The 16,757-nt window shown below is 43.2% G+C and overlaps 1 protein-coding gene across 4 annotated transcripts in view; it reads right to left on the reverse strand.

The window, feature by feature from the left end:
• Positions 1-16,757, reverse strand: part of anks1b (ankyrin repeat and sterile alpha motif domain containing 1B) — a 242,117-nt gene that overhangs the window by 150,394 nt on the left and 74,966 nt on the right. For all 4 annotated transcript variants that reach the window (XM_030439329.1, XM_030439332.1, XM_030439330.1 and 1 more), the window contains exons 4-5: positions 6,901-7,053; positions 3,589-3,732 (exon numbers count right to left, since the gene is read on the reverse strand). In XM_030439329.1, the coding sequence (XP_030295189.1) occupies positions 3,589-3,732; positions 6,901-7,053 (297 nt within the window). The remainder of the gene's footprint in view (positions 1-3,588; positions 3,733-6,900; positions 7,054-16,757) is intronic.

Below are 16,757 nucleotides of genomic sequence, written 5' to 3' on the forward strand. Positions count from 1 at the left end.
CACACACACACACACACAAAAAGGACAGAAGGCAGAGAAGATGGGCGCAACGCCGCTGAGTCACAACATCTCCTCGCTGTGAGAGCACCCGAATGAAACCAGTATCCAACAGGTCAAGCTATTGCCGTCTTTCCAGAATTGAAATACAAAAAACACACACATTCGTACACACAGAACTGTCCAAACTGCGGGTGAAATAAACTTGTGACAGATTTGAACATATTGCGGAGGGGGGGGGGCCGGGTGAAAATGTGAGATTCACAGGCCCGCCTATGACTTTAAATGTACAGCGGAAAGCCATTTAACATGCTTCATGTACTGTATACAAACTGTACTCACACGGCTGAGGGAGAGGAAGAGCATCTGTTCCGCCATATGTCTTCGTAGCAAATGAACATCGAGTCAGATCACATTGACAACAGAAGAAGTGAACTTACGGTGCCGGATCTATCACCAGTCTGCTCTACGCATTCAGGTTCAAAACTCTCAGGGAGTTTCCTGTATAGGATTTCTTTATTCTCGTGTTTGTTCTCGCAGACTGCGATATTGATCGCCCCCCCATCGCTGCGGCTCCTCAGCACCTGAACTGTCTTGTTTCTCGATTCTGACTCTTGAGGCTTTGAGTCTTACCAAGCCTCAGAAACCCCCTGAAGCTTGGTTTTCCTTCAATCCCTCATGATCAGGCAGCAGCGCTGACTGGAGTAAAGTATCGCAGTGTAAAAGAAAAGACACCCCCCCAAAAAACATTCAACTAATAATTCTACATTTATAAGAAAGTTTTCTCAACTGTTTCGGTGAATCAGATGCTCTCATTTGACAAGAATGGGCTCAGAGGGCGAATTAATAAGACCTCCACAATGCGTGTTATCTCTTAACCGTATGTTCAGTGGTGGTCTGGTGCTAATGGGTCCTGTTTCTTGTGGTCAGTCTGTAAAACAAACAGCCAGCGGGGGAGCTGACACAGCAGATTGTGAGCTGTAGTTTACACACCGACCTCTTAAGGCTCTTTAGGCAGAGCGGGCATGTTGGGTAGCCCGGTCTGGCTGCACTACTGGTGGACAAGTGTCCCCAGGAGGAGCAGCAGCAGACTGGGAAGAAGGTCGAAGAGGGCGGTGTGTTTACTGGGGAAACTAGAGCTCATAAACGTACTTATCAGAAGCGCGAGAAACACACAAAGCCAGAGCTACACTGTAAGTTAACAGTTCAGGTCAAGCACAGAGATAACAACTAACGAACACAAACAATGGCGTGGGTGGAGAAAAGCGGGTCTCACAAAAAAGCGGTGATATGTATAATACTGTAACAACACTCTAGAGGTGGCAATGTTCGTCAGTAGGCCAAACACTTTGTCTTTGTCAGAAACTTCTCGAGTGCTGAACTGCTATTCAATCTACAGACATTCAGAGGAGGCATCCTGAAGAATCTGGGGATCCCTTCACATGATCTCTAGCGCCACCATGAGAGTTTTTGAACCGAAATGCGTCAACAATGATTTGGACGGATTGCCATGTAATGTGGCACACGTTATCCATTTCTCTTTAATTCAGACATAAGTGCAACCCTTACAGAGGAATCTCTCGTTTGCCTAGAAATTGTTTGTACAGCAATTCCTGCGAATTTCCGACTTTTTAATCCGATTTTTAATGGGACCAAAATGTAAAGATTGTAGGCTAACACTTAAGACTGTGAAAATACGAAGAGCTATAATTACAGTATCTCTAAAGACTGGGGATTAAATGAAGAGCAAATTTAAGCCTTGTGAAGATTATGCGACTTTGGCTACAATCTGTACAATAAGTCCCACATAATGTGTTCAGATCTGAGTCCAAAACCCTCGAGTCAGTCAAGAATGAGAGATTTAGAGACACTTCGAATTCATGATCATTTGTTTCCAGACACCTTTGATTCTATTACAGTCGAAAACAAGATACACTTGTCGTTGGAGCGCCTCAGAGACGAGATTGAGACTCTTTCTAAGAGTTCTGTTGTGTGTTTTGCACCCCTGCATCAAACTAAAAAACAGCCTGACAGAAAATCAAAGTCTTGTAATGTGAGTAGGACAGTAATTCTAATGCCATATTCAAAAAAGGACTCCATTCAAATAGTCTTAGGAGACTGATTCAGTGAGGGGCTGTTTTTCCGCACTAAACATTTAAGACAAGTGAGCAAAGTCAAATAGTTTGGTTGTCAGGAAAAAAATCGTCTCAAGAGAAACAAACTGTGTTAAAGAAGGCAGCAAAGCGTGGCTGCTTTCTGACAAGGCTTCACAATAACAAATGGCCCAGAAACAGTCAGGACAAAGCTGCGTCTGAATCGTCCAGACAGCCCAGAATACGCAATAAGATACTTTTTTTTTTTTTGGAGGCTGTAAGCGACTCCGTATTTCTATTTCCTCCACTTAAGATGTAGTGTGTGTAAAGACAAGAAGACCGTGAACTCTGAGGGAACACCCTGTACTCCTCCTCCTCTTCCTCCTCCTACAGCTCTCCCAATCTTTTCTTCCCAATCAATTATTTATCCCTCTCCACCACCACGTCATGGGAGGCATGCAATCGCCTACACAGGCTCTCTGATACACAAGAATGGAGGCAGACACACGCACACACACACAAACACACACTTTCCAAAGGGAGAAATCGGCAAGCATTTCACACCGTGGTGGATTATATAGACAAAAAACACAAAGCTGTACCCTCTTTCATTAAAAACACAAGAGAGCAGGCTTCTGAAATATTCACGTTCAGCAAGGACGAGGGGGGGAGGACGGAGATTCGCGGAGAGTCGCAGAGATTTTTAAAGATTCACTCAGACAAAAGTACAAAGAGATATCTTTCCAGTAACCTTCTCAACTCACAGCCGCATCAGATAATACGAATTAAACGTCAAAGTCAAGTCTCCGCTTTATTACTCGACTCTGCTCACCGGACACCTACGGACCGAACGTGAATGTGTACATGCGTTTCTTTTAAAGGAAACATTTAAACCCAAAAACATGAAGAATTAATCTCACTGGGCAACATATTCAGTGCTATTTTAGAAAGCTTATATCTGGGCGCGCAGGTGGTCGAGTGGTTAGAGCGCATGCCATAAACGCAGCCGACCCCGGTTCGATTCCAGCTGGAGGTCCTTTGCTGCATGTCACATCCCCCTCTCTCTCTCATATTTCCTATCTGTCTACTGCTTAATAAAAGGTGTCTATGCCAAAAAAATCTTTAAAAAAAAGAAAGCTTATATCTGTATAACTCACAAGAAAAGTGTCTTTCTGAAAAAAAAACAAAAAAACAAGATGAGTCACGCTAATCCATTAATCTTGATGTGAGCACTTTACCTGGAACTACTTCCTGCTTAAGTACACCTTCCAGCTGTAACTGTGGATTAGCATAAGTAACCATACATACAGACATCCCTAAGAGCTTTTCAAATCCAATTTTATCAAAAGAAAGATAACTACAAAAAAAGCATACGAAAAGCAGTGTTGTTGTTCCATAATAATTTTTTGCCTGTGAGGCTTTTTGGGCCAGAAATTTGTTAAATCCTTGGATGTCGATGGAGGACAAAAACAGCTAAAAGCTATTCATTTTCTCTTACCACACAGTTGACGTCCATGCCGGCCTCGAGCAGCGTCTGGACGGTGCTGTGGTGTCCGTTGCGTGCAGCCAGGTGAAGCGGAGTATGACGGCGAGTGTGGCTGGTCATGAGGTTGGGGTGAGCGCTCACCAACATGCGCACCACCTGCGAAACAGAACAGAGCCGGGAGTCAGGGTCAAAACAGCACAGTTTGAAGAAACTGGGCCATTAGTCACCGCAGCACAACACAAAGTTCACTGTTCTTCAGAGAAAGAGTGAATGTTTCCACGCCCCTGAGAATCAAAGAGAGGCGATGTTAAGTAATCACATTCAGAGAATTTAATTAAAAAAGGCACAGAAATACTGTTTCAATGTCACAGAAGTGCCACCAGTTCATAATGCATTTGAATGTTCACGCTGGATACTGAATAAAGTGTGAGAATGGAGCGCAGATGAAAAGATCCTCCAAATGTTTACCTCCAGACGTGGTGTCTGTGTATGGGCGTTACAAGAGCAAAAAGACAGCAGGGTCACACCAGCCGCAACGCCCCCACACATGGTGAGGTTCTGACCCGCGAGCACTCCTCTAACTCAGCTTTCATTTCGATCTCAACTAGACACCTCTGAAGTCAACAAATGTGGAGTGCGAGGAGGCTGCGTTCCTAATTTTGTCCCCAGTTTTTAAGCGCAATTCTGCAAACATTAGCATGTGCAGCTAACTAGCTTACCGTACTGACCAAGGAGCACATAATGAGGTAAGTCCATTAGCTCACAACTAGCTAGCATTACAAGAACAATGCTGCAGCTAATTTACATGAGGGTGCTGACTTGTTGCCTGGGCCTTGTTAGCTTTAGCCTCAGTGCTTTAGCATTGGAACATATACACAGCCATCATACGCTTATTCAAAATCCTTTGCTTTCAAACAAGTCAACAACTTCACAGCGTTTCACTACTTTGTTTGCCAACTACAGCTGGAATAATCTGCTAACTACAGTAGTCATTTCACCTTGAAATCAGCCTTTTATCTTTTATTTACTTCAAATTGAATTCCAAACGGTAAATGTGCGATCATTATCATTGCTGTTTTGCGGAAAATCAACATTTTAGTGGTTTGTTTGTTCTTTGATTCAACCGATCCTGAACGAAAATATACTTTAGGGTCTGTTTCATAATTTGAGTCCGTGTATTTAAAGACCTGTCAGTCAACTTGAGCGCAGCAGGAGGTTGTTTGAGCAGAAGTAGAGGCACCACCCTTCTGTTTGATCAAGGATGGTGCCTTTAATAACTCAACAACACGCATGTCTCTTGTATGCTTCCTCCTTTAATATGTATCTTTGTGTGTGTATGTGTGTGTGTGTGTGTGTGCTGCATGTGTATATAGTAAACTTTTGCCCTGTGTTAGTTACATCTCCATGTAGCAGTAGCTTCCACCACTGGGATTTCCCTTCATTATCATGCAGAGGGGGAGAGCGAGCTAGAAATACCGCTACCTTTATAAATTATTCATTCACACTCAGACAAACCTGTATGACTTGGCTGCAATTACTCACTACCTTAGCAGAGAGAATGTGTGATTGAATTTGAACACCAGCAGGCATTCGCGGCATACGCCTCTCGGTATGAACATGCACTGATGTGTGTGTACGTTTTTTGACAAAAGACCTTAAAAGAAATCACTTTATTTAAAATAATCAACAGCGACCCACAGTTTGGAGCAGATGATTCTATGCAGGGTGGTCCTTGTCACTGCTAACGCCTACTGTTGTCCTGCTCAAGGTACAGATTGGGTCACCAGCTGCTTCCTTTCACCTGCCATCTTCAAGGATACATGCAGAGGTTCACTCTTGCCTCTCACAGAAACTGGTATAAGTGTCTGTTATAACAACAAAAAACATGATCCCTCAGCAGCGTTCCACCCTGTCCACACCTCCCGATCTGTTTCTGATGCTGTGTGAGGCGAGGTGAGCGACAAGCACTGCTAACTACTTTTTTGGGACTTGCAATTAAATTTTCATAGCAAATTAAATGCAATGAGGGGTGCACTGCCCTTGTAGCGACCGGTGGCAGATGTTTGTATGTCATTATCATTAATTTCAAAGGCTTAAATCATCCTGGAGTGCCCCATTTTCACCAGCATGGAACTGTTCACAGCACCTGAGCAGTTAGTTTCCAACTGGAATCAAGAAAGAAAGTAGATTTTCCTCGAATTGAAGTGCGAAAAGGAGTGTATCCGGGATTTATGCTGGCCAGCAAATGTCACCTTCTTGCAGGTATCACATGCATTTGTCAGGCAGTAACGACGGCCAAAATGTCTGGAGGGAAATAAATATGCATAAACCATATAAACGAGATATAAAATAATCTAATATTATGTGAACTAGAGGATATTGCAATGATCTTGCAACTTAAATTTAAAATTATGCCGTGCAAAATTTTGGTTTTGCCTCTGAAATGCAACTCTGTGTCAAGTATTGTAGCCTGAAGCATGAAGATAAGTGTCGAGCTCAGGCTACTCAAGATATGGAAGATGCACAACAGCCAAAAAACATTCAGTTCAACTGAGCAGCCAATCACACTGGGACGTGTCTCCAGCAAAACCATTGCTTTCCTGTGGTACAGTGCACAGGGCGTGTACCTAAAAACTTATGTCATATTAAAGATGCTCAATATGGCCAGAATTGTGTAATATTAACAGCCAAATTGGCTGCAAAAAAAAAGGTCTCCTGTGTGTCGTGGTCTACGGCATCATCCATTAATAGCGCATTATTTAACGCCGTCCGGTGATGACACATCTTATATTACAGCGATTCATCTCATTAGCATCAACACTCCAAGAATCCTTAACATAAGTGGTTTAAGAATCAGAGCTAATTCAGTGGAAAGACACTTTATATGGTGATTTGAGCTTCTGTCCTACGAAATAACCGAAAGGCCACGTGGGATACAGTCTTCACATCTTGCAGTAACCAGTAACCTTCTGCCGAACAAAATACATAATCATATGCTGAATAAATGCTTCTGTACCTTAAACTCCAGCTGAATGAGAACTGAAGTGCAGCTGTTACTTTTAAAACGACCTTCATAACTTTAACATGGACACAAACGGCAAGCATCTTGTCTCATAAGAGCCGTATGCAAAGAATTTCTGGTACGGGAATGTACTCCTTCAGTCCTTCGAACTGTAACACCGTGAAAGGGCACCTAGGTCAATTTAAACACTGAGAAACTCAAATAAAAAGCAGCCCTGGACTTTTGCAGCTTTTATTATGTTAAAATACACCTCCAGCTTGTGACTTTCTCCATAAAAACTGGTAAATGTCTTTCTCACTGACCTGCAGCCGTCCATACAGCGCTGCCAGGTCCAGAGGCGTCTCCTGCTGGCTGTTCCTCATGGTCGGGTCGGTCAGCTCCTGGAGCAGCACTGAAACCACCTCGGAGTGTCCGTACTGGGCTGCACAGTGAAGCGCCGTTTCCCTCTCATGGTTCTGTGGAAGAAAAGAAGGGAGAGGCGGATTGACGGCGGGAAGGGCGAACGGATCCGAAAGAGGGATTAAAGACGAGGTGGGAGTGGATGTAGGAATTATATGGAATGATGAAGAGTGGGCAGGAGGGCGATGAAGTGAGGAGAGCGAGAGGGGAGAGAATGACAGGAGAAGGATGGAGGGATGCAGTGAGGCAGCGAGGAAGGTCAGGAGCAAATGAATGAGAGACGGTTAAAGGACGGAAAAGTGGAATATGGCGATTAAAAGCGCGAGTGGGATAAACGTGGGTGAGAGGATTGAAATATAAGGGAAGAGAAGACGGAGGAAGAAAAGGCAGTTAGTTTTCTGCATCAGTGGACTGACACAAGGTGAAATTCACGATGGAGAGCTGCAGACTGTGCAGATATTTCTGCAACACATATGAAGCACATGTCTCAGTCAGTATATCATTCTGCATGTACAGATTCCAGAAGCGTGTCACAGTTGTGGGAGCTGTCGAGGGAAATCTATAGCTTCCTGTCTGTGAAATAAAGCGATGGCCAAAAAGCTTTTTCCACCAATCTTCTTGGCCTTTTCGCTCAAGTACTTATCTCTCTATACCCAGAGATTGAACCGGACAGCATCCACTCAACTGGCCAATCAACATATTCAGAGGTAGTTTTAACATTAAAACTACATTCCTAAACACTAATATCTACGTCATTATAGAATGTTAAAAACCATTTATTACAGGTAGATTTATTCTACATAATTAAATAGAATCTTATCTAAAATTTATGGTCATGACAAAAAGGCCATGAATTAATAAACCTAATCAATAACAACAATAAATAAGTTCCTGGTGTTAAATGTCTCAGAGTTACATATGTGTGCTTTAAAGGTTACTTTGAACTTGGGGGGGCTTTCATGTTTAACGAAACTGAGGTCATTTTCTGGTTCTCCGGGGGGGCCCCTGTCAGGACAGGAACATTGTTGGTGGTCCCTGGGGGCCCCGCAGCTCAGGGTGAAAACAGCCCAGTAATGACCGGGCAGAGGGACACCCATGAAGGAGAGAGAGACATGATGGATAGTCATACCGGGGGGAGAAGAGAGAGAAGATAAAGAGAGCAAAACGGGGCCCTACAGGCATTAAATCTGGGCATGCTTCTATTGAAAACAGTAAATCTGGCAGCCATATAATCTAGTTACACAAACATGCGATGGAAGCATGCACATATGCATTCAGGCTTTTGTGGATATTATCAGAGGAGAGAAAGGAAAAGCTAAAGAAGGGCGTGCGTGTGAGGCCGCGTTGTTGCTGGTGTTTTTCCAGGAGAGAAAAAAAAAACCTACATTTTGTTTAAGTGGCTGAAATTTAACACTATGTGATGTAACACCGGGGGAGGATGGAGGAATAAAACCAAGGGGAGACAGGAGGAAGAGGAGATGGAAAGGAGGTGGATGAACTGAAGGAATGATTTAGGAAAGTAGACAAAAGGAATCTGTACCACAAAATCTAACATCCACAAATCAAAGACATACATCTCTACTAGTCTCTACAGTGAAGTTATGGAGTATTTTTTTATAGTACAGTTTCAACTTTATACAAAACCATGGCACTGTCTAGTTTTCACTGTAACACTGAAGCAGGTATTTGTCTTCTTCGCAGAAATCAAAGAACTAGGTGACGGGTGTCAATAAGTGAGGAAGGATTTCAAGCTGTTCCAAACAGGGACTGTCGAGCCTTGGCTGAGGTATGAGCTCTACTGAGTTCCATTCTAGTTTCAGTATGTGGCTGCTGCAGATTAAAGCTAACAAGGTTGTTAGGTTAGATTAGCCACACCACACTGATGAATCACCCACCACACATTTCATAAAAGTGTTTATTCTGCTTTTCTTGTAATTCATGATAGTAGATGGGTTTTTTGGGCTGTCCGTGGAACAAAAGAAGCGATTTGAAGATGTCATTATTGGCATTTTTCCACTTTTGACATGGATTAAACAAATAATTGTGAGATAATTGGCAGATTAATGGATAACGGGAATAATCGTCCTGAATCCAAATACTACCGACTGCTGCCACATCCTCCACGTCGGCTGTAAAAGACGTCAGCAGGTTAACCCCAGCACAGTGTGAAGCTGAATTAAGTGGCAATTAGGTCTCATTATCAATTGGCTCTTTAAGCACCGGCTCCCCTTTTCATGTAAACAGTTGAAAATATTCTCCTTCATGCTTCAATAAACAGACAGATCCTTGATATCCCCCCCCCCCCTCTCCCTCCATCACTCTATCACATTCCCTCGCATATCCGGCCTCGAATGCACCACTCAAACACCCCATGATAAAATTCCAAAACACCATGACCACACTCCGCTGCTCGGATCTCATCTCTTGGCCTTTTCTTACTCTCTTTCTCCCCAGAGCCACAGCCCTCTCTCTGCTTCCTCTCCCCTCCTCTCCTCTCCTCTCCCTCTGAGCAGTGAGAGTGAGAGAGATGAAGAGATACTGTGTGAATAACAAGAGGGAAAGAGCCCCTATATGAACACACACACACACACACACACACGATCGAGCAGCAAAAACACCACATACGTGCTTGAGAGCAATCCCCCCTCTCCTCAGCCAATCAGATCCATCTGGCTTCCCCCCAGCGGACTGCACACCCCTGCATTTACAGCAGAGTGGAACCTTCCAAAGCAGGTCTGATTGCAGGCCCGCTGTACTGTAAGCGCAATAATCACACACTCATGCACACTGTAATTCACTTTCAGCAGTTTACTGGTGTAATTGTTGGTTGCATTATGTTTAATAAACCCCATTTGCTCTGTTCCCTCTGTGGATATTTGACTTTATTACTGTTTTTCACTTTCCCGCAGGGTTCATTTTACTTTCATCTTATCTAATCTACTGTATATACTGTCTTCGTCGGGGTGTAATATTCTTCTGCTACGTCGCAAATCCCCGCAAATGCAGAAGCAATCAGTCATCATTTGCTGATGGTGGTATTAAGTGTAGAGTAGCTGTGCAGCGTCTGGAGAGCAGAGCATCAATTAAAGGTTAAATGCAACAGCACCTGGCGTAAGGGCCTGATAGGTAATTGGTCCGATTATAGGAATACTGGTGAGCAATGATTCACAAAATAGTTTTTTCATATATGAAAAAAAAAGGGACAGCGTGACACACAGTGGTGGCATTTTTCCTCCAGAGTTCACTGTTTTTAGAGTCTTCTCAGACTGTATTATCACATTTGTAGCTGATAAACTGCTGCATATTGAAGTGTAACATGAGGTGTGGTGGTGAATTATGGTTGCTATGGTTACCAGCAGCTTAATGTTTGCAGTATGCCGATTTAGGATCGGGGTTAAATCAAGTTTAGCTCCAACGTGATGTCACCCATTTGTTTTTTTCTACTTCCTTTTTTGAGGCGCCAAATTTGGCGTCACGGCTTTCGCATCCTGTTTTTTTGGGAGCCAGTGAAGCCAAGTGACATTATTTAGACGAGAAGGCAGAGCTGTGGATTAGATCTGACTGAGAACACGAGGACAGAAGGCAACAAGTTGTCACTCACAAGTTAGCCATGCCATGTGGCATTATGCTTTATTGTGTATTTTACCCAAAATGGGACAATAATTTACTATATGAGCTACAAGCAGAGGACTTAAAACTAGCAATTATTAATTTTCTCATAAATTTACACAGAATTGGTCTTAGTTTTGAAACCAGTGGAGTTGCCCCCATCTAATTCAGCTGAGTTTGCCAAAGCAATGCACTCTGCCCTGAGTTTTTGCCAAGCTCTGCCGCCAAAACTCAATTTGGAACTACACTGAACCTCACAAAGCATGTACAATGGGACTCTGGCGCTGATGGGAGAAATAAGTTATGAGGCACCAATTCTACTCCAGAGAAGAATGGAGAAAAGTTTACAGAACATTTCTACTGTTATTGTTTATATTTCGATGTAGATTGTAGCGTACTTTGCTGCCTGATAGGGTTATATGTTGCACCTCATTTTTCAAACTGAGCCCTCCTGCATGTGCGCTACGAAACCACAGTCAGATTAATATATTTGAATTATTAAAGATGGCCTGAGGTGGTACAATTATCCAGTAATTCACAAGAGGAAAAAAAGAAATGATTTTGCTTTGCAGACTTTTCTATCCTGTTAAGCGTCTTTCAGTCCCTGAGATTCGTCTGCCGTGATAGCAGTTATCATTCCTGCCTTACAAATTATGGTTGTTTATTATGAGGGAAAATGCGGTAAGCAATTCCAAATGCCAAAACAGCTGCTACGTGAACAATGTGGACAGATCAAGGTCAACAATGAACGTGCTCAGAACAATGGGGATTTGAACATGTATCTTTCCACTGGCAACTGGGCAACTCCAATTTCACGTGATGTAGTTAAAAGATCCAGAAAAGCTATTGAGTGGACCTTACCGTGAGATTGTTTTCTTAACGTTCCATTATTAGCATGTGAATCACGGATTTTGCTTTCAATAGGACTATCATGAATACATTTTCAAATAACAAGCATGCAGGAGTGATGAAGCAAAGCAATCACACAACACTCAAATGCAGAGATAAATCTCAACACGGATATAATAACCACGAACCACAAGGGCGGTGATTGCAACTATTGTCGTTGCCGGCACCGCCGCTGACCTGTTCTTGCCTTAAACAGACGATAAAGCTTTGTCAGTCCAATGTGACAGAGCTTTAGGTGGGGAGAAACACAATTCCCGGAAAAGAAAGGCAAGTGACAAAGAGATGAAGAGAGACGGTGACAGGACGAAGAGGATGAGGAGGAGAAAGAGCGTGAGAAGAAGGAGAGAAAATCCTCCTTCCATGTTCTCAAGGCGGGCTATATATTTCCATTACGCTCACTCTGACAGCTTTCCGATATCATCTTGCACTCGGTGTATTGTTGCTGATTGGGCTCTGAGCAACAGCCATCTACTAATAACCCATCAACAGGCATGGCAGCACATTATTGACATGCCCATACAAATGGATGTCAGTGCTTTTCTCTTAGCGTCTGACCGCTGATACGCAGTTAATGGTCACATATATAAAAAGTATGAGTGACGAACAGCCAAGACAGCTGCTTGGTTTTATTCTAGTTTCAGGAAGATTTTGTTAGTGCTTTTTATGATAAATCTTTACTATCCATGTAGCCCTTAAATCAGTGTCCTTAACTGGAGAACACCCACAAGAGCTACTTGCACACCTGTAGTGTTTCAGAGCATTAACCTGCACACACACACACACACACACACACACACACACATATCTCCCATGGTAAACACTATCAGTCTTATCTCCATGGGACCAAACAAACCGCTACATCCATGCAAATAAGCTTGGCTTATCAGACAGGCCCGGGCTGAAATGAAACCAGAGCGAATGAAGCGCAGAGGTATTTGTTTGAACATACACCGCGTTAATGCTGATGGACTGATACGGAGGATGAGCTCCGTCGACGTTGCAGCACCTCATAATCCCAGCAGCTCAGCCTGCTGTCTGGGGAGGGCTGGGTAAATGATAGAGGATGAAAAACACAGGCACACACAAGGTGATACTGCTCCTCCTTCTCGCTCCTGTCTTCTGTTTTTCATGTTATAAATACAAAAAACATCTTGCGATATGTAGCTTTTATTCACCATTTTACAGAATGTCTGTTTTCATATAATTTTGTAGAATAAGGCATAAAACATAAGGGCAATATATCACCAGAGTAACTGAAAACTGTTGCTCTTTGCTAACTCTCCTTTTCTGTAGCTAGCTGCCATTTGCTAAATATCCCTGGGCTCAGTTAGCCGTGGAGCTGTTGGCCCCTAGAGTTTGTCTGGGCCAGGACCCCAGATCACAGGGGGAGTCCCCACAGGCAACTCTGCCCGGCTCAACTGGATTTGGAAGCCTGACCTGAGAGTGAACACCAAACTGGGACTGAAAACAGCCTTCAAGACTGCCAGAGGCCAGTTTGACAACAGCAGATAAAGTACAGAGGCGATTTACAGCAGCAAGAGTATGGCTTCAGTGATGACAAGACACAAATGCTGGAGAGAAGCAACAGAGAGACTTTAGCAGCGCGTGAAAACGGCGTGTGGAGATGGAATATTTTCACATCTTACTCTGTGAATTGAGGATATATTTTGACCAAACCAGAGGTGATGAACCAAGACTGTTTTGGTGAGTCTATTTAGTTTACATCAAGTTTGAATGAAGTGTGTTTTACGATGAGTTAATGAGGCAATTGTCTTGTCTTAGTTTGGTAAAAGGGCAAAAAGAACTTGTATTTCCCTGTTGAGAATACTTGCACTTGCCCGCAAGCTGAAACTACAGCAGATTAGCACCTCCTGCTGAAACAATCTCCAAACTCCATTAATCCTTTCAGCTCTACTAATATAACGCCACTTTTAAAATTTTTCCTTTACATAAATGACTTTAAATTGTGATCTTGACTGTGACAGCTGCTTTTACTGTTATTTTATTGATTATAGTTAAACAATAATTTGTTATCTTTAAACATGATAGCTTTTACTTACATAAAAGAGCATATTTTACTGGATCAAGGTTGTATTCACTGTTCAAATTTAACATTAGAAAAGAACTGCATTTTTTCGAAGTTCACCCATTTGTTAGCAAGATTTACTCGACTCAATGCACCTAAACTGCTTTCATCTTTATTACATTTGAAAAACACAGCTAGGAGAACATATTTTTTTAACTTTGGCAAATGTGACAAAACCACATCATTCAATCTTAAAATGTGAAAGCTATTAACTAAAAATAGACAAAAGGAATTCATCCAATAAATGAAATTCAAAGACATATCTCTCTTGATCAGACTGAACAGTTTTTAGTCTTCTGAGCAAGACACAAAAGTCTGACCCCCCTGTGAGGTTGACCAAGTAAAGATGAATCATGTAAATGAAGCACGAAGTTTCAGCTTTCTGTCAAATCACCACAAAAATAAAATCCTGCAAATATTTATCCATGTCTTCACATCACACCTCGATTAACACGCTCACACACAATCTGCTCTCGGCTTGCAACAATAACTCAGGGCTGTAGTTTGTTTTGATTCACGGCGAGATGAATCACTTTTCTTTTTTGCTGAGCTTTAATTAGCAAGCCCACTGCCGAGAGGGAGTGTCAGGCTTAGGGAAACACATGACATAAGTCTTTTTTCATGTTTTAAACCTATTACTCATTAGAAAACATCCTATGGCTCAGTGTGAGTGTGTGTGTGTTTTGGCAGCGTAGAGGACGGCAGGCGATGTTTAAGCAACGACTTTCCCAGGCGGTTTCTCTCGCGGTCGCATGTGTACTCGCGTTCACCTTCGGGGAAACACATGGGTTTGGTTTTCCATGCGTGGTGGCGACATGTGTGCATGAGAGGGCTCGGAGTAACAGGGCTGTAAGACGAACACATACACAGGCACAAAACACACAGCGGCCGGGCGAACCTCGTGACCTTTCACCTTTGTATCAGTTCACACAGCCTCCCAGAAGGCCTTTGCTGCAGCTGGAGAGAGGCCTGTGGGCAGCATTTCACGCATGCATGTGTCCACACATGCCCACGGCACATGAACCACCCTTCTAATCTCAGTTATTTTATGCTGCTTATCACCTCTCTTCTCCTTTAGGAGTTAACATGGAGGGAGGAGGACGAGACAGAGAGGGAGAGGAACAGTATAAAGCCTCTGTCCTGCTGTTGGTGGAAAAGAAAACATTCTTGTGTTGTATCTGTAACACAGGGGGACATACTTGACCTAGTCAGTCACCCACACACACACACACACAAAGAATAACCCTTAAATTGACGAGACCAGAGGCCCCAAGCAGAAGAAGCCCGGAGATTGTGTGCTGGTTCCCACACACACACACACACACACACACACACACACATCTGCTCTACGTCAGCGGGACCAACAGTCTGCAGGACACAACCGTCCCTCAGACTTCCACCAAGCAAAATAATCGTTCTAATCCAGTTTTGCTCTGGGAGAGTGCCACGAGGTAAATGTGCCATCATTCGTCAGTCAACAGACTCTGCCTGGATGCATGTTATTCTATGCAATGCTGGTTTAGATCCAGGGAACAAAAACGCCTCTGAGGAAGGGGCCGGACATGTTTGTTTCATGATCACTCTTTCCCTGTCATTTCCAATGCCAGAAAAAGTAGTTTCTTGGATCTATCCCCTAATAATACTAGTGCTCTGCAATTATCAAAAATATTATTAGCCGGGTAAAATTTCCAAATCGCAGAAGCGTAGGTGGTAATCACGAGGGGGACAGGAGGGTCCAGACCCCCCTTTCTGGCAAAAACAGAGATTTGTCCCCCTCAATAACCTTAACAGTGAAAACATAGAATTTTACGATATATGGTAAGACGCAAAACAATGTGTTTTTAAGTTTTTAAAGATTGGTTCCCCCCTTCATATGCCTCACAGTGGTTTGGTCCGCTGCCAATCAGCCTGCACCTCCACATGCATTAGCGCTCAGTCTCAGTCTCTCTGGGAATGTGGTGGTGGAGAGGCCAACAATAGTAAGCTGCTACTTTGCAAAAGTTGACTTAAAACAAAAGATGCTATTTTTCTCTTGGGTTAGATCTAATCGCAAAAAAACAATTGGTTTGAGTTAGAAACACACAATGTTCTGGCTTGAAATAGCTACCTGTTTTGTTCGCCACAAACACCGCTGCAGATGTCCACCTGGTCTCGTCGTCACAAGCACGGCCACAAGATATCGAAAATATCTATTTTTTGTTGACACCTACGTGGCTAGACAGTGTCCCGGGGCTTCTTTAAAAATATCCAGTGGTGTCACGTTTACAAATGTTGAAACACTGTAGTCCCCCGTCAGAAATATCCACTGTCCCTTTAACCTCCCAGCATGAAATACGTAGCAAATGACGTGCAGAACATATAACCGCTGAAGTTTTGTCCTGGCGACTGGGCTGACAGATGCGTCTGACATTTGTGATTTACTTCTTCCTCAACAGAACAAAAAATTGCTGCCTATTACCACGTAAGTTATTTATCCTCCAATATACAGGGTAGTTTAATAGTGGGCCTACTCATCAGCGTTTCCCCTTCAGGAATTGCACATCATGCTGTTTATCATCCCCCCTAACAGCGAATTGAAATGTCCTCTTTAAAGGTTGTGTGCATCTGTGAAACAAGGGCAAAGAAACCTCATGTAACACCTCCCTTGTCAAATCATCTCATTACACTCATCAGCTTCCTCTCTTATCTCGTTTTGAATCTCGCGTCTCACTGTGAACCGTGTTTGTCAACAGGCTGGAAATGACTGGTTTCGTCTGCCCTGTTATCAACGGTTTTCATCTCCCCTTCGGTATAATAAACACTGGTGAAAATGCTGAGCTGTGGAGCTCACATTAGCAAACACTGTGCGTCTGTCACACGTGCGAAGAATCTGGCATGGCTGCTCTTTGATATCCCATAAGATGCAGCGTTTATGCTCGCCTTAAGCAATGAATTTTGCATAATATTGTTTTTCAAATCAGCTTTTTAGAGCGCTGTATGATGCACATTTGTACAGTCGTCGTGCGGATACGTTCCTCTGAGGGTACAGTTGTTCTCCAGTCGCGGACATAAATCTGAGCGTGAGATTTATGGAGTGTTTGTATGTTTACGATGCCCGGGCTCCATATTTTCCCGCTGTCTGTCTTGTCTGCAGTAGAGAGCAGGGCCTGCATGCAT

The sequence above is a fragment of the Sparus aurata genome, chromosome 14 (assembly GCF_900880675.1).
Source record: "Sparus aurata chromosome 14, fSpaAur1.1, whole genome shotgun sequence".
NCBI classification, from domain to species: Eukaryota; Metazoa; Chordata; class Actinopteri; order Spariformes; family Sparidae; genus Sparus; species Sparus aurata.